Source organism: Athene noctua, chromosome 14 (assembly GCF_965140245.1).
Source record: "Athene noctua chromosome 14, bAthNoc1.hap1.1, whole genome shotgun sequence".
Classification (NCBI taxonomy): Eukaryota; Metazoa; Chordata; class Aves; order Strigiformes; family Strigidae; genus Athene; species Athene noctua.
Window position 1 is genome coordinate 18,882,653 of NC_134050.1, and position 24,505 is coordinate 18,907,157.

The window sequence follows — 24,505 nt, forward strand, 5'->3', positions numbered from 1 at the left end:
GAATTGCTTATTGCTTATTGCTTCTGCTTCTGAAGTTGGAGGCAGCGGGGTTTTAGTGATTATTACTGGTGTTGGGAACATACTTGGAGTAGTTGGGGGTCGTGTTGTTGTGACAGTAACAGTTGTCACTGTCCCCGTGGTGCTGCTGGTGGTGCTGCTGGGGGGCATCACGGTGGTGGTGGTGCTGCTGCTCGGGGGCATTGTGGTGCTGCTGGTGCTGCTGGTGGTGCTGCTGGTGGTGCTGCTGGGGGGCATTGTGGTGCTGCTGGGAATCTCCGGTGGTGTTAGCGGGGGAGTGGTTGTCGATACAGGTGTAGAGGACACTGTGCTCGTTGTGGACGAAGATGGGGCTGTTAGAAACAACAGGGACAGGGAAAACAGAGGTGCAAGATGCATAAGTTAGATGTAATATACACTGAATACAAGTTACGCCTTAGGTAGCTCCCAGAAAACTAAAGCTGTCTGTCCAGTCTTACCACAGTGAATCACTAGGTCTACCTTTTTGCCCCTGGAAAGCAGACTAGTTCAAAATCAGTGCCCAGACAGTGCCAGACAATCCTTTCATAGCAAGGAGACTAGTGATGTTGTAATATGCTTCTCACTAAAGCAAAAATACCTACTAATTTTAAGACATAAGGAGGAGTAAGGCTCCGAGGCTTTCTATTTCTACCTTATTACTTAGAGTACCTTGCTGTCTTATGAAGTAAGAACTGAGAGGGGATGCTCTGGTCTGGGAAGGAAGCATGTATGGAAATATGTTCCCGCCTGATGGTCATGTAATTTCCCTGTGGTGCAATGTTGGCCTGATAAAGAGGTTCACAGAGTATTCGTTGACCTCGGCACCTGAAGACCACACTTCGCAGCAAGCAGCAGCCTGCAGAGTGAAACTCTTCCTGAAAGCCTGCCAGGGGAATCCTTCCTTCCTAGATCTATAACCACATGCAAACTTTAGCACTGACAGAGGGAAAGAAGGAGAAAGAGAAGGAATTCTGTATAGCCCTGCCCAGAAAATGCCTAAAATGTTGGTACTCTTAATGAAGGCCTACGCTAATCTTGTACAACGGGTCCTTCTAGGAATCTGCTCTCCAGCAGAAGGAGAGAGCTCCAAACCAGCATCAGTAAGACTTCCTGCCAGCTCAATATCTGTCATGGAGATGACATGCCTTTAGGAGCCAACAGGCCTTTATTTCTCCTATGGCAAAGCAAGAGCAGAGATTATTGGTCTGCTAAATACCTGGAGAGGTTGAAGTTACTGGGGTGGTGACTGATGGTGTGAATTCGCTTGTGATGGTTGGGGTGGGTATGGGCGTGGTGGTACTTGCTGTTGGCCGCCTGGTGGTAGTGGTGGTAAGTACTGTTGTGCTGGTGGTTGTTGAAGATGGTGTTGGAGTTGGTGGAGTCTCACAAGGAATTTCATGCCACTCACAACAGTTTACCCTAATTTCATAATTATAGCAAAGTTGCCACATAGTTGGATCTTGCTCCTCATTCTTACAGATAAGTCCATATGTAACATTACATTCTACTTTCTGGCCAAGTTCCTCTAAGCTCACATCGGGCTTTTCTTTAGCTCTGCATTCAATTTTTTCAGGAGCTTCACATATTTTGTCTCCATGTTCATTTCTTATTGCATCATAGGTTTCATAGTCACCACCATCTTCTTCAGGTTTACTAACATCAAACCACTCAGTCCAGTTACAGATTAATCCAAAGCATGGAGCTGAAAGAAAAGACAGAAATTCAGCATCTGAGCTTAAAGACAACATTCTGAGAAGATTAGTTTTGTATTCTGTTCCATTAAGGACTAGGGTAATGCATTGTAACTTGTTCTTTTTACCAAGAGAAAAAGTTCTAAAATTGGTTCTATATTACCAGGTTTTTCAAGAGGAAGCTTTGCATCAAAATACAATCATCAATCTGAAGCCTTTAAGGTTCTTTCTTCTCTCTATACTTAACATATTTTTGCAATTTAAAAAAATGTATTTATTTGTGTTTTAAATATATTTTTCTGTAGTGGATGTCTTTAATTTACTCTTCCTTTAAATGTTCCTTTGACATTCTTTAACAACTTAGTTTTATATTTAAAACTTACTTATAGTTACTGGAGGTCTTGTAGTGGTCACTGAAATAGAAAAAAAAAAAAAAAAAGAAAGATTAATCCATCATCTTCAAGCTTTAGAAAAATACATAATAATAGTTTTAAATATTTTAATTATCTTTTTTGCTGACACTACTGAGACAATTTCTACTATCCCAGCAGGATATTGAGATGTTAACTTGTTTTACAGAATTAAAAAGTCACCCTGTACATTTATAGTTAAAATTTCTTCCATGATAAGTAAATAAATTCAAAATGTTAAAAATCTTTCTTGGTGTGTTGTGATAAAACCATTCATAAGTATCGCTCTATCTGTGTCAGCCATAAGCCCCTATACTTCTACATCCTATCTTTAAAGTATTTTCCTTGAAGGAAATAATTTTTAGATGTGCATCTCTGTTGAAGATTTACCTGTGGTGGTAAGAGTACTGGTAGGAAAGGGGGTTGAAAGGGTTGTAGGTGAAGTAGATGTCGGACAAGGAAAAGTACTTCCAACAATTACAGAACCATTTTCTGCACAAATGTATATTATACATATGTTGCCATCTTGTATTTGTGCCACAACTTCACCCACTTCATAACTTGTTCCATTGATGACACAAGGACAGCCTGCAAAAAAAGAGCAATTTTTCTATTATCAGGTAAGAGACAAAGGCAGAATACTTATGGACAAGGAAGCATTTGCAGGAATCATAGCTTTCAGAGCTATACCTGGAGTTAGACCTAATACATCACATTAATTTATCTTTACATTTAGAGGAACAATAAAACATATTTAATAAAGACCTGCATAAAACACTTGGAAGAACAGACTTACAAACTAGGTTTTAAAACATTCTGAGAGAAATAACAACTGCAATTTACTGTCTGACACTTTTCTATAATACTACATGTTCTGGGATTCAAAGTCTTGTAGCTAATTCCATTAGTTTATGTATGGGACATGGGGAGAAAGAATAAAAGGAAATGAGAAAAATGTTTGAAAAGTACTAACAGTAAGGTTCAACAAAAGTGCTGCTCAATTTTCTTCGGTCACAACTTTCATTTGCACTGGAAAGGATTATTCCAAATCAGTACTAAGTGTTTTGTAGAGACAAACATAGCAGTTCCATGCATTTTTTAATTTTTATTTGTAGAAAAAAAACAAATGTTATTTACCTGGGAGTGGTGTACACTGTATGGATCCTGAGGGGCCGCAGACACTAAAAGCAAAATTTTCAAAAATTAAAATGTTACAGATATTTTATGGCACCTGTTAGCAGAGCCAAGAGCACAGAAATGTAGAAATTTGTCACTTGTCTTCAGTCACACTACTGGATATTTTTCTGGGTGTAATATTTTCCAATATTGCCTATCATTATTTCATTCAGACTAAGCCATCACTTTCATTCTTTAAGTATAACACCTTAAAACTATCATGAATTGCTTTGTGTTGCAAGTTGCAGTAGTGCAATAATAAAAACTGTTTTTCAGAGCAGTGAATTTATAGCTAGATCGGGGTGGGGAGGTGGAGTGTTTGTCTCTGGTCACCATGCAGAGTCACAGATGTCAGTGCTATCATTAGAAATGCTTTAGGAATGAGCAGTTAGGAGTCAGCTATCTTTCAGGGCTAGTACAGATCATTTCAGATAACAATGGTTCTGAAATCCCAGTTTTAAGTGAGAATGCAAGGCAGAGTAGCCCCTCTCTTCCCAAAGAGCCATGAGAATCAAAAGGCTGTTCTAGAGACACACCCAGGTTCCATGCCATTATATAATTTATGACACTTCAAAGACTATATATATAAAATGAAATTGTTAATACACTTATTATGACAACACTATCAGCTAGAAATCTTGATTATTATGGATTTGGAAAATTATGAATGAAAAGTTTAGAATCTATACATGTCATAAGTGCAGCATTTTTTAAGTCTCAACTGGAATAAACAGTTATTAGAATGAATAGTTCTGGAATAAACTCAAGTTCTCAACTGGAATAAACAGTTATTAGAATGAATACACCAGCTCTTCAGCTGAAGTTGCACATCTATATGCCTGAGGCCCAATAAAGTAAACGAAGGGCTCAGCATACATAAATTCTTTCCTTAATTACTGCAAATGTTTTTGCATTCTTTATATACCATTGTGTACAGTTGTCTTCTGTGGGTATCTGCTCCCCAGGGGCCACGTGAATTCCATCGATGTAACACCAACATAGATCTTCAGGCACACATTCCTTTGTCGCTTCATTATAAAAAGGCTTGTCTGGAGGGCATCTGGGGTAACAACCTGTTGATGACAAGAATAGAATACAGGATGAAGAAAAGGTGTACAGAGTTAACTGATAGGATAGCTTCTGAAGGTAAATGATTCTCACTGAATCAAGCACAGTGAAAGAAATTGAGAATTTCCAGTGCAAATTAATCATTGGACAATTAGTCTTTCCAAAAGACATAAAATCACAGAATTCTCATTTATAATGCTGGAGTGTGGAGGATTGAATAAAAGTTTAGTCATGAAAACTAGGGTATTGTTTTTTCCTAGTTTAAGATCTTGGAGAAAGCCCTAATTTGTATTAATTTCTATGGGCAGCTAGTAATTTAAGAGAAAGAAACTTCCTTATTTTTCTATAGATATTGAAATGTGATCACTACATCAATAATACTTTTGTGAAGAATGTGGAATTGGATTCATTAACAAACAGGTTTTTCACTACATTTATTGGAACACTAGACCTTGTTTATGTGCCTTTAATAAATGAGGTATCTCCACCCAAACAGATAATTTTATCTGCATTTTCCATACCTTTGGCCAGTGACCCAAACCCCACCTGTCAATTCTCATTCCATTTTTCATGTAAACACACTTTTAAAAAAATGATTGTGTCTTGCTTCCAAATAAACTCTCATGAAATCCAGTTCTTAATTACTCTAACTGTACTGTACTGGAACTCTAAATAGCTTATGAACTGAATGACATTCTAAGTAACTGGTACTTAAAAGTTACTTCACACTGCCAGACTGTACTAAAGATGTCCTAACAAAAGTAAGCATGATCTATATTTCCACTGAAGATAAAAATAAAAAATAATTTAGAAAGAGAATTAGTTATATAATAATCTGCCTTCTGATACTTCCCAAATTTTTCTAATAATCTAAGACAATCTATTTGAAAACACAGAATTAACTTGTTTTTAAAAAATATTTTGGCTAGGTTTTGGGGGTATTTTTGTTTTGTTACCAGAAGATCGGGGATTAAAATAACAAAGTCAAACTCTGGGCATTTCTTTACAGTCCCTAAACTGGAGATAACTGCTTCCAGTCAAGACCAAAAAGACTGCATGGCTGAAACCATGGCTGTTTTCTCCAACTTTATCATGTGGTAAATGAAATACGTTTATAAAGTCATTCCATCCAATGAATGGATCATTGCAGTTATGCAATGCAGTTATGACGTGAGATTCCTTTTCAGTTATCAAGCACAAGAACTTGAACCTATTAATATCATATCTACAAATGAAATACACTAAAAATACAGGTAGCTCCCTGTAGCCCTCTGACATCATTTTGTGGTCTCCATAAAGAATTCAACATATAGCAGCATCAGTATGTTTGATATCAAAGATATTTTCCATTGTAAAGATAGGAGGATGTTGCACATTAATAAAGTCAAGATGGATCTGATACATAAAGAATGATAAAGTTAAAAACCCTCAACTATCAGTAACTTGCTTCTTTGCCATGTAAAAGGTTTTCCTTCTCCTGAAATGCCCTTGGGATGGGATGCAAAATAAGAATGGTGTAATAATCTTGCATGTTTCAGGATATTATCCAAGCAGAGACCTAGTTTTATGGCTCACAATAACGCAACCATCAGTCACTGATATTAATAAATAATAAATTATATTATAGGAAACAGTTATCTAAGACTGGAGACAAATTCAACATAACAGATATAGGAACAACTTGTCAAGCTGACTGACTATTCTATATTCATTAAGTGATATGTGGAAAAAGTGATACAAAATAAAATTTTAAAAATGACAAGGAATTTATTACCTTCCAGGTATGGCATTGTAAAGTTGGTGCTGACATTATTAATCATCCTGCAGGTTGTGACATTACTGCCACAAGGTTCATAGTGCCAGTCGCACTCATTACGAGGGTTGTAGTAGTCACAAAATATCGCTGAAGAGAAAAAAAGGAGAAGCTGATTCAAAACATGGTTGACAGAATGCAGCTCTGATGAGGTCTTTAAAGGTACAAGCTATGTGAGTCGACATGTTAAGACAGCAAAATTTCTCATGACATATGAGTCCTCGACTTTCTTCTACTGTACTTAAACATAAGGTTCATCAGAATTTAGGATCAAAACTCTGGGGCCCAAGATTTTCATATTAAACACTCAAGCTTCAGGATGAAAATGTTTGATCCAAATCACACAAATTAAAAAAAAAAAAAATGTTTATTTTAATTTAAAATTAAGGGTAAATTTCTGAGAGCATTTTTGTTCCTTAATTACTAGCAAACACCTAAAAGCTCTTGCAGTACATTCAAAATGGTTCTGTCTTGCTGTATCACACGGGCTGTATCACATGGACAGGCCAAGAGCAAGCATAATTCATTTAGATGACTACGGACAGAGGAAGGAGCTTTTATAAACTTGTATCAGAACTGATTGAAACATAACTTCTGTTTCACTGCCTTCTTACACTTAAAATCTAAAAGTAGTCAATTCCAAATCAGAATGAATTTTTTTAAAGAAAAATTTTACGTTTCTGCCACTTAGAATCTCAAAATTTTGATTTGAGCACTTCTTTGAGAAATGTTAATTTAAATCTTATTTTACATTATTATATGACATACTGGTATGAGCATTAGCACTGCTAATGGACACTGCTTAATATACTCAATACTGGTTGAGTTAATCTACACAGGAGTACTTCTATATAATTTTGCTAAAATTAAATTCTGAAAGAAAAAAACAGGAAGAAACAGAAACAGAAAAAGAAGAAAAAGGAAAAGGAAAAAGGAAAAGGAAAAAAGAAAGAGGAAAATGGGAAAAGAGGAAAATGAGAAAAGGAGAAGGGGAAAAGGGGAAAAGGAAAAGGAAAAGGAAAAGGAAAAGGAAAAGGAAAAGGAAAAGGAGGAAAAGGAGGAAAAGGAGGAAAAGGAGGAAAAGGAGGAAAAGGAGGAAAAGGAGGAAAAAAAGAAGGAAAAAAAAAGGAAAAAGAAAGAGAAAAATTTAAAAAGGGAAAAAAAAAAAAGAAGAAAAAAAAGAAAAAGCCAGTCTGAATGAAAGATAATTGAAATATACAAACTTACTAGTTCTCATTATTCCCTGATAGGCTCCAAAAATAAATTGCATTTAATTGCCAGCATAACCTTGCAGTTATAGTATTATTTTATTCGGCAGACTTTCTGATAGCAGCCAGAAAGATACAGTTGTGTTTAACTGTTACTCACGGCATATATCAGGAGTTCTCCAGAAAACACAGGCCTGAGCCTTGGTACATTCCTGAGCGTATGCAGCAACCGCGGAACAGAAGCACTCACAGTCTCCACCACTGTCACAAGAGCAGGCATCATGAACACAGGCATCATAGAAAGGATTTGGGTCCACCTGTTGGGGAAAGAAATGATGCCCCAGTTCATCTCCAAAGTAGCTTTCAAACTAGTAAGCTTGAGAGAGCTCTTGGGATACGGGAATTGAGCTGAGCAGGAATGAGGCTGTTCCTAAGGATTACCATATCACAGACAAACATTATACGCTTGAAGCTGCTTCATGTATTTTGGATAATAATAGACTTAAAGTAATATACTACCTTTGTAATTTGTTGTGACCGAAAAAATAAAATAAGAGTTCTTGGAAGTGCCCACAATTTCTAACAGAGCTCCATTTTACTGCTCTCATGTCAATGAAGACTTATCTTCCAACAAGCTTTGTCAACCAAGTGGTGAGCAAGAACAACCAAGTGTGAAAGGCTGCACTTCACAGCAAATATGAAGCAGATAATTTTGTGCTTGCCAGGTTTTGGAGTTTATCCAATCACACATTAGCAAAAAAAAATATTTTAAAATCCACTTTTTTGCTTGGGATTGCAAGAGGAGAAACTGAGACTGGATTTTAGCTGCTGAAGGAATCAACATAGAAACACATGCTAATTAAATTAAATTAATCATTCTTTGTGACTTTTCCACTGTGAGTTAAGAATAGTTATATATAACAGAAACATAATATAATAATTGTTATATTACCATACTTTAGTAAAGAGACAGGAAAGAGAGGAGTGCTCTCTGCACTGTGCTCTGAAAGCTGTGGGCCTGGCATAGTGTATGCTATCGCAGTTTGGAGGCGCAGTACTAGCAGCTAAGCCTGTCTAAACTGTGCAGTGTCAGTGGTTGCCAAGAAGATCCCTTCTGTGGGTTGAATATTACAAAGAGCAGTGGTCTGTTCAACAGCCATCTTCCAATTATCGTATGCATTTCTGTCAGAAGTGCGATCTCATGATCACAAGAATTTAGAACTTAAAGTAGTGAGAGTCTCTCAACAAGAAATGGCACAACGCAGACCTGTTCAGCACACACAGATCTGTTCAGGGTAGATTTATGAAGATAGCTTGCACAGCAGTAGAACTGAAACTGAGTATGGGCTTGTATGGCCGTGGCTGGCACCACCACTGACACAGTCCCATTGCCACAGATACTCAAACTCCTTTGACTAAGGCTAGATGAAATGTGATGACACCTATAGACTCGAAGATCACTCTATTTAACCATTTCTTCATCCATTTCTGAGGGTCCCTCTGCTTCTGTAGTAGCAGAAATGCACTGTGCTGTGCCATCATTTGCTGCCCTCTACAAACCTTAGAGTGACAAATTTCAAAGACTTCACTCCGGATGATGTTGCATTCTTTCTTTGCCCAGGACTCCCTGTGTGGTTTCACATCACAGGGCTTAATCTCTTCTGTGACATCTGGGCACGTGGCAGACTGTTTCCAGGAATTCCCAAACTTCAGAGCATTAGTCTCCTGCACCCCACTCCTTGTTGTAAAGTCGTTGTTAGACTTGTCATCAAAGTTGCCACACAAACCACAAACTTTGCCCTGGAAAAGAAAATTAACAGCTTTTAAATCCACAGCTTTTAAATATACCATGGAAGTGAGAAACAGGCTAGTAAATAAGAGCAAAACATTGACATTTAAAAGGAAAACTGACTCTCCATTTAAATTACATATTTCCATTTTACTTCCAAATAATTTCTACAGAAATCAAACCTTTATTTGTCTGTGTACTCAGTGAACTATTCAGCTCCCATGACTTCCTTCCTTGAAACCAATTATATCTAGTGTATTTCCATGTTTCTGTGGTGGCCCTTCATTCAACTTACAACACTAAAGGGTGGCTAAGCATCCTTCAGCTGAGAAGAATTGATTTGTTTTCCATTCTTCTCAATTTAGCATAACTCAGCTATTAATATAAGCCTGAGGAAATTTCATTCTGATTAAAAATGGTTTTATTAAAAGCTTCTAACATAATGAGTGCCTTTTCTTCACCCATGGGAAAAATAAAATACAGGGACTCATTTTTCTTGAAAGAAATAATTTAGCAGCTTACCCACAATAGTGAATTTTTGGTAGTGGTATTTAAGGTACATCAGCCCCGTCAAGCAACAGCATGTCCCTGTTTATACAACCCCACAGCTCCTCATTCAGCCCAGTGAATTCAGTACTCTATAATTCAGCATGCTGATTTTCAGAAATCAGAACCACCTCCATACATTGCACACGGAGTTTGGTTTCAACTCAGAGCTGAGATTCCATGCAGGTTTCCAAGTCAGTTCTCATCCCCTCCATTACTTTGGATGCTTGGCTCTTAATGCTCACAAACTCAGAATGCCTTAGACATTTAGCTTTGCTGCAAACATATGTTATGCATCCTCTGCAATGCATTGTGACAGACTGTAAGGAGCTCTGGCAGCTCTGCAAGCTGTGATAGTAATGATGCAAGCTAATGATTAATGTGCAGAGGATATAGGAATTAAACAGAGTCAGAATGAAAGAACATTTATGTTTCCTTATCTCATTTATCTATTCATACTACTACTTCAAAAAAAAAAAAGACAGACAGGTCCTAACTTTGTAATCAGGGGTCAGCTTGATGAAAACAGTAGTCTTCTTATCCCAGATAAGCATCACACCGTTGCTAGCCTCAATAACGAGGTAGAGGCCGACTGTCCTGTTCCAATAACGCACATCATCACCAGTATCTCGCTGAATTTCTTTATAATCTTTATCCTCCAATTTCAGTTCAGTTTTCTGAAAGATAAAAAGAAAAATATTATAACACTAACTTTTATGATTGAGATGAAATATTAGACGCTCGTACAAATACAACTCATTCTGAATGCAAAGCCAAGATGACAGAATGTGGTGTAACACCTTTGGTAGAATGAGAATCTCTACATTTACAAATTAGTCTGATAGGGCCTCTAACCTTCACTTGTTATACCTACTTTTTTGGATGTGGCTTTGGAGCATTACTTTTTCTGAAGTACTTGAATACTGATGTATACTTACTGAGCATCATTACTCACCCCTAGAAACATTTTAATAGCCTTTGAGCAGGTGACTCCTGTAGTTCCACAAGGGACATTCTCTGTGATGATACTGAACGAGCCACTGGAATTCCTGTCACCACAAAAATCCTATTGCAAAAGATAAAAGTGAGCATAAGAAAACTAGGTAGAATATTTAATTTTTAAATATGATTTTAAAAATTTTAAATAATTAAATCTCCACAATGTATAAATTGTTATTGCTGCTTCGTATATGAAATCTTACATACACATGTTTTTACAGACACACCAATATATACACATGCATCTCTACATACACATAGACAGTTAATACAGTCTCGTGTGTGGCAAAACCAGGGAAACAAGGGGGACAGTAAAACAAAATGAGGAATATATCTTTAAATATAAATATATTTGTACTGTAAACTTAGAATTTTCATTTATTTCAGAACTGATAACGAACTGTTAGCTCTCACTATAAAATAGTCCTGTTACATACAATTTATGACCATTGTGTCAAAAAAACCACCAACACATTCACACAGCTTGCCTGCACTGAAAATACAAAATTTATCGTGGCAGAATGTGAAAACATCTCAGGAACAGTGATGACAAGCAGTAAGAAATGACAAAACCAAAGATGAAAGTAGATCTTCAGGGCAATCAGATGCCATTTCAGCCCTCTTGATGAGCATTACCTGAGTAGCCACATAGTCACATCTTCCATCAAAGTCGTAGAATTTTCCATCAAAGGTGATATAATGGCCACTTCCATATATTGTACAAGTCCCATAGCACACATATTCAGTGCAGCTCCAAGACCCTTTTTGGCAGACACTAGAAGAGAGCAGACGAATTTTATTTTCATGTCTCTCCAAGAGCGTACTGTTTGGAAAACTGCAGAACAAACCAACAGCTACATAACACAACGTGATAATGTGCACAAAATCCATTTCGGTGTTACAGAGTGTCTTAAGTCTTAACTTCAATAGTTTAGCCTGCTTTGAAACCTATAACATGCCTTTTACATCTGGCTGGATATGCTTTTTAGATCTGATAGTGTTTATATTTAAAAAATGAGTGCGCTTTCCCAATATGAGATGCCTACTTAAAACAGAAGTAGTTATTATCCCAATATTTTCAATACAATCTGTATTTCCTCAGGTATCAAAAGTATGTCTGAAAATGTTTATAATTGCAGCTATCACGGCCACTGTAGTACATAAGCTTAGACACGATTATTAATTTACTGCAGAGAATACTCTAGAAGAGAGTACAAATTATAACTTGCCAGGTGTTGCAGTCCACTGTTATCTGCTGTCCAGGAGAATACCACTGGTTGTTATGAATGCATGGGCAGTCTTTCTGCTCAACACAGCCGCCTTTGCCATCATCAAATAGACCTTCAGGACACACACAGCCTGAGACACACTCTGACTGGAACTAGGGAATATAGGGAGAAATTGTTACTTTACGAAAAACACTGCATTTTAATTCCACTTCTTCATAAAAATTCTGGTAAAAACTGCATTTATAACCAAACAGAATAATATTGATTAGTTTTATAAGATTCTTCTTTCTAAGCTTCTAATGTTTTTATTTTCTTTATTGATTGTCTAAGAACCCAAATCATATTCCACTTGGGAGGTACAACTCTACTGAAGACACAGTAAAAAGAAAAAGGAGAAGGAGACCATAAGGGGAATCATCATGAAATTGGCAACAGAGTAATATCACTGGGGAGAAAATACAGGAAACTTTACCAAAGAGAAATAAACTGTTAGTTACAACAACATTTTCTGTGTTGCACTGTGTCATTTAAAGCATAAAAAATGAATAAAGGAAACATGACATGGAGAAAAATTGAATCCTTACATGATCAGCTCGAGGAGTATGACAGCTAAATTGTACAGGTGTTTGCGAAGTCCACTTTGGGGATGTGCTGCAGTCAAAGTACCTCTTGTTAGAAGAACACACTGTTGTACCTGAAAGGTACATTGTTGGTTTAGATGCATCAAGAAAAGACAAAAGAAACGTGCATGAAAAGTTGCAGTTACTGAGACAGAAATTTCAGGGTATGTATATCCTTACGAAAAAAAGAGGATCAGTGAAGACAAAAGAAAGTGAAAATGCCTAACTGTTTCGCATAAAGAGAAAAAACAAACATGCAAAACAAGTAAGTGGAGAATTCAAATGGAAAGTGTAGGTTTGGCTTTGGAGCATGGGCTATGGTTTTTGTTTTATTTTATAGAATTTCACTTACTTTTCTTTCCTGTTGTCACTGAAGTACAATGGACCTTTGCATTTCGGCAAACACTAGAAAAGAAGAAGTAGTAGAAATTTTTTTAAAAAGTAAGTTCAGTGTCTTCAATTTAAATCTAAGGATTTGTTTATATAAATTCGAAAGTATTTATCAGAGAGATCCTTCATAATTTCTACTGATATTTCAGGGTACACTCATGAATATTCACTTGGAGAAAAGTTTATGTTTTAAGGAATGACAGCTATGCTATTAATACTTAATACTATGCTTTTTGATGACTCAGGAAACATATAATAATGAAACAGTTAATAATGATAATTTAAATCAAAGCCTTCATTTAGATACATAGTGTATTTTCATGCCTGTTCAGTTCACATGCTGCAAATTTATTGGCCTGTATGCTTCATCTGCCAGATGAGAGAAGGAAGAATTTCACGGTTTGTACTGATGATTCATGCAGCAAACAGTTGTAAGAATTCATGATAAAAAATACCAGAACTGTGAAAGTTACTTTCAAACACCTATGCTACTGTAAGTACATATCAAGGGGACCTGCCTCCAGTGCAAAACACAAGCAATCTGACTCTTACAGAAAAGGAAACAGCAATATAACATTATAGATGGTCTTTTATCTTCCTTTTAGCCCTCTGCCCTATTAACAGTGCAGCTTCAGGGTAACATTTATCTGTGAAGGCCAGTACTCACACCTCCAAACAAAGCTGTACTTCCCAACTATTAATAAATTATCCTGCAACAGGATGAAGATGTTGTGAAACATATTACAAATGCCCATTAAAGCACACAAAAAAAAAGCTAAGCCACTTATACCTAATAAGCAAATTTATAAAGGACTTTTTTCCCACAAACAAGGAGCCACAATAAAACATACCAACGTTCTCCATCTTTTCTGATGTATTCCCCTGGTTCCAGGTATGATCCCTTGTAGTAACAGGGACACTTGGAGATGGGCACACAGGTACCCTGGTTATCCAAGTATGTATTATATGGGCAGCCACAGCCATCCACAGGAGCAAAGTCTTGCAAGCAATGTTTTTCACCATCAGCAAGGGAACGACAGGTTTGCTGACACATTGTAAGATTGTAAAGGAAGATTTGATTTCCTGGACAGGCAGACACTTCATTAGCTGGAAGGAAAATAAACAAACTGATAAAGAAGGGATGCAGGATGGACAATTTAACCTCGACATTTCCGTTTTTGTTTCTCTGGCTGTGCAGCATGTAATGGTAAAAATACTCCCTTAGATTTTATTAAAGTACAAAAATATCACAAGTCACAAGTAAAGATAGCCTAACCTTGTTTTCCAGCTGCAGACTTCTTTTTAACTGCTACTAACAGTTTCTACTTTCATAGCCATATTTGTTTCACATACTAATAATCAGAGAGAGAGAGAACAATATAATAAACTCCCAGTCTCAACAGTATTGTACTGCTCATGAAAAGGTAGCACAATGATAAACAAAGACACTGATAAGCAAAGACAATGTAAAAGCTATGATAGCTGGGATTCCATTAGTCAAAGATAGAAACAGCATTATTATTTAAACTGGGGAAAGAAGGTGGAAGTGAAAAATACTGCTTTCTAATTTTAAATATGTCATGAACAAATGACAACTAAAGAATATAACGTGAGCTAGTAACCATTATAAGCATTGTCTCTTTTAGATCCATTAAATGTTTCTAAGAGACTCCAAATCCCTTAACACTGAGATCACTGACAACCAAATTCAGAAGGAACTTTCTTATTTCTTATAGCTAATTAATTCCATAGGGATTACAGTTCCACTACTTACTGCAGATACTCTTTCTCCAGCCTCCCAGTATGATCCCTTTGAAAGCACAGGCTCTTGAGTAAGAGGACAGGGCAGCACACAAGCATTCTTCATTGTCTTCACAGAGGCAGGTGTCGTATTTACATTTCTGAAAAAACAACAAAAGAGTCAGTAAGCCCACGGGAAACCAATGGGCAATTGTAACTCAGTTGCTATGAAATGTCCATTTTTCTGATGTTAATTGCTATAATCAGAGAACAATGGAAGGAACAGCCAAAGAGCAGAGACTGAAAGTGCTTCTTCATTTCATACACAATGAAAATGTTTGGATGCTTATCCTAACCTAGGCCAAGCCTCTTGAACCTTTAAAAAGTAGCCAAGCTCCTAACAGCAACTTTCTTAAAGGATTTTGGTACCATTCTTTCTTAGCTACAACTTAGAAATGCAGAGAACCATCAAAATTAAAAATTAAAATAAAAACATTTTAAAAAATAAAAATATTAAAAATCATAATGGCAAAATATTAACCAGATCTATGAAGATCTTCACAGAATTTGAGCTCAAACTGAGTTCTAGGTATGACCAAAGTCTTAGGAATTTCTTCTTTTTTGATCAGGTAAGCCTCGCTTACCACTCAACAGTGATTAGCACAGGGGAAAAAAAAAAAACATAGAGATTCTATCATAAAAATGATTTGGTGTTGTTACATTCCAACCAATCCGGGAAATTTAATTTTTTTTTTTTCCCTGACTTAATAGCAACTAATGTGTAAGGGTAACCTTAAAATTTCTGTGCACACCTTAATCTCTTGAATCATCTTTCCAGTTCAAATATCCAGTCCAATAAAAATGTACTCTAAATACAAAACATAAGAAACCAGAACAAATTTACCTTTTTATTCAGCAGCACTCCATAAGAATCTCATCATAGGAGAATCTTTGGATGCATGCCATGCTGCCTCAGTTAATCACGGCAAAAACTTCACCAGCTCTCATGGGCAAGCTACTCAGTAATGTCTCAAATGTTTGAAGAATGAGAAATGTTTACAGTCATCCATCTGAAATAAAGCAGTACTGAAAATGATGCAAGAGTACAATACCTTATAGTATTCTGAAGGGTCGATGACTAAGTGACATCTTGCAAATGGACCCTCTGGTCTTTTCAGCAAAGAACACCAATGCTCAGCATAATTTTCTGGAAAAAAAGGGAGAAAAATCAAACTATGTCATTATATTCATTCCATTCACTTATCTTTCTTGTGACATGTCTAGTTAGTTGTCAGAAAATTGCAATGCAACAGTACAAATGAGAGAACTGTGTGCACTTTGGGAAGTGAAGAAACTGCATGCAATCACTGTACATACATTTCTATTCTCTAATCCAGTTATCTAGCAGTAGACATGCAACCATAAAATCAAAAACCATAACTTACTGCTGTAACTTATCTACATGGACTTGTGACAGCTCTTTCCGTCTGGGGACCATAAAGTTAAGTTAAACATAGGGATAAATAATACTAGGAAATACAAGCTGCCTTTCTAGATAATACAAATGAATTACTTCGCTTCCCTATCTCCCAGCTCAGGCTTCCTCTACAATCATCCTCTAAACTCTCACTTCAGTTTGATGGGAAATCAGTACTGATCTGTGTACATACTTGCAGAAATTATTAATTTGACAGTCCTCTAAAAAAACTTCCATGCCACACTACAACTGTTATACACTTGTGGCAGAAATATAAAGCAAATGCTACTCATTCTGGCAGAAGCCAACCATCTGACTTATTAGTGTGCTTACCACTTTCAATGCTGAGACTGCAGGGGTCTTCCAGCTTTTCTGCCTGGTCTTTGCAGGTGGACTGAGCTTTCCATGTGTTAGCAAAGGCAGATCCTGTAGCTTCTACCAGCCCACTAGTAGTTTTAAAGTCATCACCCTCCATTCCATTAAAGTTTCCACAAAGACCTATTGAAAAAGAGGGTAGCAGTTTTACCCACTTATTACTCATTTTCATTTTAAAAGGTTAAAGGGAAAGGGACAACTGATCACAATCATTAGAAACAGAAGTTCATACAGCTGATTATTCCACACTATTAATGCACACTATGAGTACAGAAGATTTAGCAACCCTGTTTTAAATCTTCAACCTCCTGAGAATAGTCTTTATGAAGATATCTCTGCCTCAGGAGATCATTGACCTAATCTGTATTTCTTGTTTTATGACAATACAAAAACCACAAAATGCACTGAATGCCTGAGTTTGTGGATAGTTAAAAATTAAAGTGATTTAAAAAGTAAAAAATATTGAATATATATTAATATTTTATATATATATATAATACTTATATTCATGTGCTGGCATCAGAGTGATAGGTCACTCCAATATGAAATAATAACAAAGGATTTCTAGCTTGCTTGAGTCAATTCTCTTTCAATGTTTTGGTTTCTGCTTTTAGATTCCTCCTCTTGGATCAATAAGTAGAACAAATGATCACTCATGAAAAGAATACATGACCCTTCAGCTGGGAACAGCATGGATTTGCTTCCCATTTGAATAGACACTTGCCTTGAAGTTTTCCTTGAACTGATTGATCCACAGTCGCAAACAGCTGCATGACTGGAAACAACTGGATCTGCAGTTGAAGCCCAAAAGAAGTTTGTACGATAAGGTAGTGGGAAGATGGCTTGAATACTGAGAAGCTGGCTGAAAAACAAAACATGAATTGTGTAGAAAAAACATACCTTAAGCTGCTGAAAGAAACACTTTTTATTAGATTCTAAGGTATCACCTGCCATGAAAACCCTGAGATCAGGATCAAATTACTAATTTTCTTCTGAAGATTGCTGGCCATCTAGATACAATGCTGGTCCCCACTTACTTAACATGTTGATTATCTATAATGACCCATCCCTGGGATCAGAATCAAATTCATATTTTCTGCAATACAGCTTCAGTGTTCTCATTAATTCTGAGCAATTTGAAGAGCGAGAGATCTTCTGAGAAAACATTATCTCAGCACTGTTGAATGCAATAAGTAATAGGCGTGACTCTACACGCCAATACACAGCTAAATACTACTAATAATAAAATGTTAGATGCTTATACATAAGATAATCAAGCCATTATAGAAAAATCATCAGAACTGACATACAAAATCAGCAGAGAGGAGGAACCAGGCTTCCTAATTAGAATCACAGAATGTCTCAAGTTGGAAAGGACCCATAAGGATCACTGACTTCAACTCCCTGCTTCTCACAGGACTACCTAAAACTAAACAATATGACTAAGAGCGTCGTCCAGATGCTTCTTGAACTCTGACAGGGTTGGTGCCCTGACCACCATCCTGGGGAACCTGTTCCAGTGACCAACCACCCTCTCAGTAAAGAACTTTTTCCTAATGTCCCATCTGAACTTCCCCTGACACAGCTTCATACCATTTCCTCATGTCCTATTATTGGTCACCAGAGAGAGGAGATCAGCACCTCCCTCTTGTAGGCTGAAAGTTGTAGGCTGGCAATGAGGTCACCCTGCAGCCTTCTTTTCTCTAAACTGAAAAAGACAAGTGATCCCAATGGCTCCTCACAAGTCTTGCCCTTGAGAACTTTCACAATCTTGGTCACCATCACAGAATCACAGAATCACTCAGGTTGGAAAAGCCCCTTGGGATCATCGAGTCCAACCCTCAGCCCTACAAAGTTCTCCCCTACCCCACATCCCCCCACAGCTCATCCAAACGGCCCTTAAACACACCCAGGGATGGGGACTCCCCCCTCCCTGGGCAGCCTGTTCCACTCTCTGACCACTCTTTCTGGGAAAATTTTTTCCTCATGCCCAGCCTGACCCTCCCCTGTTGCAGTTTCAAGCCGTTCCCTCTTGTTCTGTCCCTGATCCCCTGGGAGCAGAGCCTAGCCCCAGCCTCTCTGCAATGTCCTGTCAGGAGCTGCAGAGAGGGATGAGGGCTCCCCTCGGCCTTCTCCTCCTCACACTGAACGCTCCCAGCTCCTTCAATGGCTCCTCACAGGATTTATTCTCCAGGCCCTTCCCCAGCCTCGTTGCCCTCCTCTGCCCTCGCTCCAGCCCCTCAAGATTTCTCTTGTATTGAGGCGCCCAAAACTGGACACAACACTCAAGGTGTGGCCTCACCAGTGCAAATTACAGGGGGACTCATCTCCCTACTCCTCTGGACACACTCTGATAGTTTGATGTCCTTCTCATGCTGAGGCTCCCAAAACTGCACCCAGTACTTGAGGTGGGGCCGCACCAGTGCGGAGTGGGGCAATCCCCTCCCTCAACCAGCTAGCTGTACTGTGCTTGATGCACCCCAGGACATGGTTGGCCCTTTTGACTGCCAGGGCACACTGTTGACTCATTCAACATGCCATCAACCCAAACCCCCAGATCTCATTCTCTGCAGCTGTTCACCAGCCTCTCATCCCCCAGTTTGTACTCATAACCATTATTACTCCATCCTAGGTGCAGAATGAAGCACTTGCTCTTGCTAAGTTCATACGGTTTGTGATTGCCCAGCTCTCCAGTCTATCCATATGTCTCTTCCCTTGCGGGAGTCCACAGCTACTCCTGATTTAGTATCATTGGCAAACTTAATGTACGTTCGACTCCTGCATCCAGGCCATTTATAAAAATATTAAAGAGTGCTGGCCCTAAAATTGAGCCCTTGGGAGCCCCACTGGTGATTAGCCGCCAACCTGATGTAACCTCATTTACTGTAACTCTTTGAACCCGACCCATCAGCCAATTGTTCACCCAACATATTTTGGACTTGTGTAACTGTATGCTGGATATTTTGTCCAGAAGGATGCTCTGAGAGTCAGTATCAAAAGCTTTGCTAATGTCCAAAAAATATGTACTGGTTAACCAATGTCTTAGAAATCTATTACCATATGCTCTATTTATCTATTTAATCCACTATTAAATGGTCTATTTTATTGCCTAGAACACTTTAACTTATCTAAACTATCAGCTACACACTGTGATTGGTTTTGCACAAGCATTCATGAATGTATCATCCCGTGAATAATTGTCCTTTCTGATAAAGGATTATTTTCTTGCAAGTAATTTGCCATCTGCAGATAAGCCAGTAAATAAGAAGCAACACATACTGCGTCAGTATGGTGCCAAAACATATCTAAATAGGAGTGATAAAGAGAGGTTCTACATTCCTTTCAAAAGGCATTCCCGGAGCTCACAGCTGCTGTCTGATAGCAACCTTCCACCACAAGTTAATCTTCTGAATCAGGTGATCTGAGTCAGCCTGTGAAAGTGTCTGTCTAAATCCACTAATTATATAAAAAGATGCTGATGTCTCAAGTGATCTGAGAGATGAGAGGGTGCTACATGGTACATCTTTCTTTCCTGCCCTGGTTGACCAGAAAATACAGCAGTTACTTTCTGCCAGACTTTCTTCCCACAGGAAAAAAAAATACATGGAGAAGTCAGGTGGGGTAGATATGCCCAAGCCTCACCATAACTGAGAGCCAGGGCATGCCCATATCATGTAGCCAGACTTGGAAAGTGCTAAATACCCCTCTTTATAGGCAGGTTATCTACTTTGTATTTAAGCCATGACAATTCCTCTTTCCCAGGCTATGTGCTGAAGTATATTCAAAATGTATAAAAAAACCTGAAGGGACATTTTTTTTCAGTCATCCACTGTATACAGAGCCTGTCTGCCCATTAAATTCTCAGTGATGACTATTAAATCACATTAATCCCCGAAGTGTTCCAAAATCTGAACAAATTTCATATGCCTCTCTTCCTCTTTTGCCTCTGAAAAAGTACACCTCCACATGAGGTCCGGTGTGTGACACATGACACACAAGGCTATGTCCCTTACCTGACACATGAGGCACGTTCACTGTCATCTCATTCAGTAACACACTGCCGTCTGATCTGAAAACCACCACCTGTATAACAGCAAAGAGAATCAGTGAGGCTCCAGGTACTGGGAGGAAAAGGAACTACTGAAGAAGAAAAAAAAAAAGAAAAAGAAAGAGAGGAGACATTTTGTACATTTGGACTGTGACTAAAACTTTGAAAGGAAGAATCAGTATGAAAATGAAAAGTGGCAGTAGACCTGTAGGATACAAGTAAGGTTTCACCTTGGTATTCAGTGTTTCACTTATACCTGCCTACAACAATTTATAGCAGTAATGAAATGTAAAGCTTCATTGTATTGGGCACTTTGATTTCAGGAAGTAAAAGAAAATATTGGGCCTTCAGGGTCTACAGCAAGCTCCTATTCCCTATAAAAGCATGTGCCACACCTTCAGTGTAATGGTTTAGTATGACTCTGGCATGGGAAGAAAGCAGTTTGCTAAACTTCCTCATAAAATTGTAATCTGTACATACAGAAACGTAAAATGATGGATTTCTGGTTTGGTTTGGTTTGGTTCTAGTTGTGCTGGCAAGGACAAGGAAGACCAGAATCACAGAAGGAAACTATGTGTATGTATGTAAAATTATTTATAAATGTATTCTAGATATTCCCATAACCAAACAGAATACTAAAGTGAATGCAAATATAAATATTTAAGAAGGTTGGATTGTACCAAAAAAATTTGTACAAAAAGTCCTAAATTGTACAAAAATACCTAAATAGATCTATAAAATTAATTCTGAATAAAGTAAAATACTGTGAGATGAGGAAGAACGGTGCTCTTACTTCCAGTTAGGCTGGAATACGCTGAGAATAATCATATAGCACAGAGCAGGGAAGTGAAGAGGGGAAAATGTCAGATTTTTTGAATCTCATATTTTGTTCAGGTCTATTTTGAGTGCTCGAGGCAGAAGTTTGAGCTGGTTTTCAGCCTGTCTGAGGTGCCTTATCTATCCACAATAGCGATTCCATAAGAATTAGTTATTGCTTCACGGTAAGGGAAATATGCTAATTTTCAACACAGCTAGCAGAACCCACAGAACACTTACATTTTTTTTGTGATCTACCAACAACACAACAGTCTTCAAACATGTCTGCCTGTCTGTGGAGCCACAGGGAGCCAGCTCTGCCAGGAGAGCATGACTGTCACTCACAGTACCCTACAGTCACAGAGAAATAGATGTCCATTAGTTGAATCAAAAATCTCACAGGCTGTTTCCAAAACGAAGACAAGTAATCAGTTAGAATAACAATTACTATAGAACTTAGCTATTAAGACCACCATTTCAGCACTAGCTCTGGAAGCTTAACCATCTTTCATACAATTTCAGTGGTATGGTTTCTAGTTCAACAAGATCTTTGCCATTCTCCAGAAGAACAGGCACCAGATATTTTAGGGACGAATGAATGAAATAGCTGCCTAGGCTCCTTTTCCCAGCTGACTTTGACACTCAGACACAGAAACAGCTATTACAGATCTGGCTGAGAGCTTCTAATCTTGAGAACTGCCAATTTTTGCAGTCTACCTATCCATGAAGCCAGAGGGATCCTTTGATTTCTTATAGATGAAGGACTCCACTGGATAATGGCAGCATACGTAGTCTTCTAAGTTAACTACCCATTGCAGTAAGTGCCCGACTCCCCCCAGGGATATGACAGCCCATCCTGAATTTTTCAGTAGAGCTTTTAACATTTCTGCTTCCCTCATCCCATAAAAATGGAATAAAAGAGCATTTCACAGCTGCTATGTATCAGCACCCAGACACTTGTATTTACAAGAGAAAAGCCCTACAGTACACAGTACCTTGGCCAACACATAGTAACAGTCTCCATGGAAGGTGTATTTCTTCCCATCAAAGGTGGTGATATGGGAACCTCCTTCAACTGAACATGTGCCTGGACAGGGTAAATCTTTGCACGTCCATCTGCCTGAATTACAGGTGCTATAAACAGACAAATAATTAAATAAATGCCTGTAGATTTTACAGGATCCTAGAGCACTGAAAGCATCCGTATACCTAGCAAAAAGCAAGATATCCCCAGGTGTTTTAAAACTGCATCTTTGACTGTTTCCTTTAAGATTTCCCCTCTACTATAGATATAAGAAAACTTTTCAGAAAATCGGTTGTGTAGACACGCAACATAAATATTAAGTTCAGAATGTATTCAGGAAGTCTCCTATGACTAACTGGAAGGTTGAAAAATGCAGACGCATTTACAGTCACTCAAAGAAAGGTGGATAAACAACCATGATTCTTACCATTCTTCACATTCATTGGTAATGCTTTCTCCGGGTGAGTACTCCTTTCCATGGAGCTTGCAGTGGCACTGGCTAACAGGTATGCAGCCTTTTTCCGTAACATCATCATACACAGTTCCTGTAAAGCACAACGGTAAACTACTCCAGCTCTTTCTGAAATAAGCAATTTCCTCAGAGGATAAACTCTCAGAGGAGGCATGCTTTCAACTTGACACAGAAAGCAGAAACTGAGATTATCAAAACTGTAAAGAATACAGTTTCTACCTTTTGTAACATAAAATACCTGGAAAACCCTTTATCCACCTTTGAAAATCTAAATCTATCCATTTATATAACCATGCACAGATGAAAAGCTTAATATAAATATACAAGAACAATCTTAGAATTTTGCATGTTTAGATATTAAGTCCTTCTGGTATACTCTGTAGACTATCACTGTAACATTTTTTCCTAAGGCTGACAGCAAGTCTGAGAATTTTATTCGCTGTCCCTCATTATCACTCTCTGAGCAAATGATGTCCTTTGTCTCAGAACTATTCAACCTAGAAAGCATAATTTTCTATATATTAGCAGAAGTCCATTTGTTGAGAAGTAAAAAGCAGATTTATTACCTGTCATTGTGTTAATATGATTTAACTATAAAATCATTGATTAATTAATCAATTATGACCTCCTTTAAAAAAAACCCACCTTATAATTATGTTCCCCTAGAGGGGAAAATAATGAGTAACAGTACTAATTTTTAATTTGACTACGTTTGATATTTTAACCGTGATCTCCTCTGCCAGGGCTCTTGGTTTTGTTCCATGTACAATAGTTGGAATAACACTTGCCTTCGGGGCAGAAACAACCATCCATGTAGTGTTCCTCACACAGGCTGCTGATCTCCAAGTGTGAGCAAGTGTCCATGCAGGGTGAGCTGCTTTCTCTGTAGACCATGGTATTGGGACAGGACTTGGCTGAAAGAATGAGAAAGACACCAGCAGTTATTTGAGTGTAAAGTCCATCATTCCTGAGAAACCACAGATCGTATCTCCCACTCCCCTCAAGGCAGTAGCAACCCAAGCCAGACTCCATCTGGTAAAGCATGTTTGTCTATTTCTGAACTGCTTCCTCTGTCATTTATATTTTCTTCTTTTGGTTTTGAATAGATCAGATTATCCCAGCCACATGCAGCATCAGACCTCACAGTTTTTCAATGGGAACAGAATTTCTCCTTCATGAAAAAATTTCTTAATAACAAGGGTAATAGAAGAAAACAGGTAGAACATAGTATGTAGTTTATCGCACTACTGGTATGAAATGTATAACATATGCCTATAGTTTTGTAAAGAATTAATGAATTTAAATGTTTCACAGCATTCACATCCATGAAATATTTGTTTCTTTGTAAAATTCATATAGCTGCTTACGGCAGAAGTACTGTGTCCTCCATTCACCCGGCCGGCCACCTGCGTGTGAGCACTGGCGAGAATACTCAGAGATGGTGCTGCAGAGGCAGAAGGAGTCCTCGTGTCCATTACATGCACACTTGTCCTGCATGCAGGCTTGGATGTATATTTCCAAATTAAGACGTAACCGACAATCAGCAAATGCAGAGGAAGTCAGCAACCTCTCACACTCATCACGCTAAGGAGGAAG

General features: G+C 38.0%; 1 protein-coding gene across 1 annotated transcript in view; it reads right to left on the bottom strand.

The window, feature by feature from the left end:
• The window catches only part of MUC2 (mucin 2, oligomeric mucus/gel-forming), a 51,643-nt gene that overhangs the window by 21,064 nt on the left and 6,074 nt on the right, over positions 1-24,505 (bottom strand). Inside the window, exons 6-30 of the mRNA XM_074918645.1 lie at positions 24,277-24,493; positions 23,698-23,823; positions 22,865-22,982; positions 22,409-22,547; positions 21,654-21,764; positions 20,563-20,632; positions 17,274-17,411; positions 16,508-16,672; positions 15,810-15,904; positions 14,732-14,858; positions 13,809-14,064; positions 12,920-12,972; positions 12,532-12,641; positions 11,948-12,099; positions 11,355-11,493; positions 10,675-10,785; positions 10,217-10,396; positions 8,945-9,184; positions 7,545-7,701; positions 6,138-6,266; positions 4,221-4,368; positions 3,257-3,300; positions 2,510-2,707; positions 2,093-2,122; positions 1,235-1,720 (exon numbers count right to left, since the gene is read on the bottom strand). Of these exons, the coding sequence (XP_074774746.1) occupies positions 1,235-1,720; positions 2,093-2,122; positions 2,510-2,707; positions 3,257-3,300; positions 4,221-4,368; positions 6,138-6,266; positions 7,545-7,701; positions 8,945-9,184; positions 10,217-10,396; positions 10,675-10,785; positions 11,355-11,493; positions 11,948-12,099; positions 12,532-12,641; positions 12,920-12,972; positions 13,809-14,064; positions 14,732-14,858; positions 15,810-15,904; positions 16,508-16,672; positions 17,274-17,411; positions 20,563-20,632; positions 21,654-21,764; positions 22,409-22,547; positions 22,865-22,982; positions 23,698-23,823; positions 24,277-24,493 (3,739 nt within the window). The remainder of the gene's footprint in view (positions 1-1,234; positions 1,721-2,092; positions 2,123-2,509; positions 2,708-3,256; positions 3,301-4,220; positions 4,369-6,137; positions 6,267-7,544; positions 7,702-8,944; positions 9,185-10,216; positions 10,397-10,674; positions 10,786-11,354; positions 11,494-11,947; positions 12,100-12,531; positions 12,642-12,919; positions 12,973-13,808; positions 14,065-14,731; positions 14,859-15,809; positions 15,905-16,507; positions 16,673-17,273; positions 17,412-20,562; positions 20,633-21,653; positions 21,765-22,408; positions 22,548-22,864; positions 22,983-23,697; positions 23,824-24,276; positions 24,494-24,505) is intronic.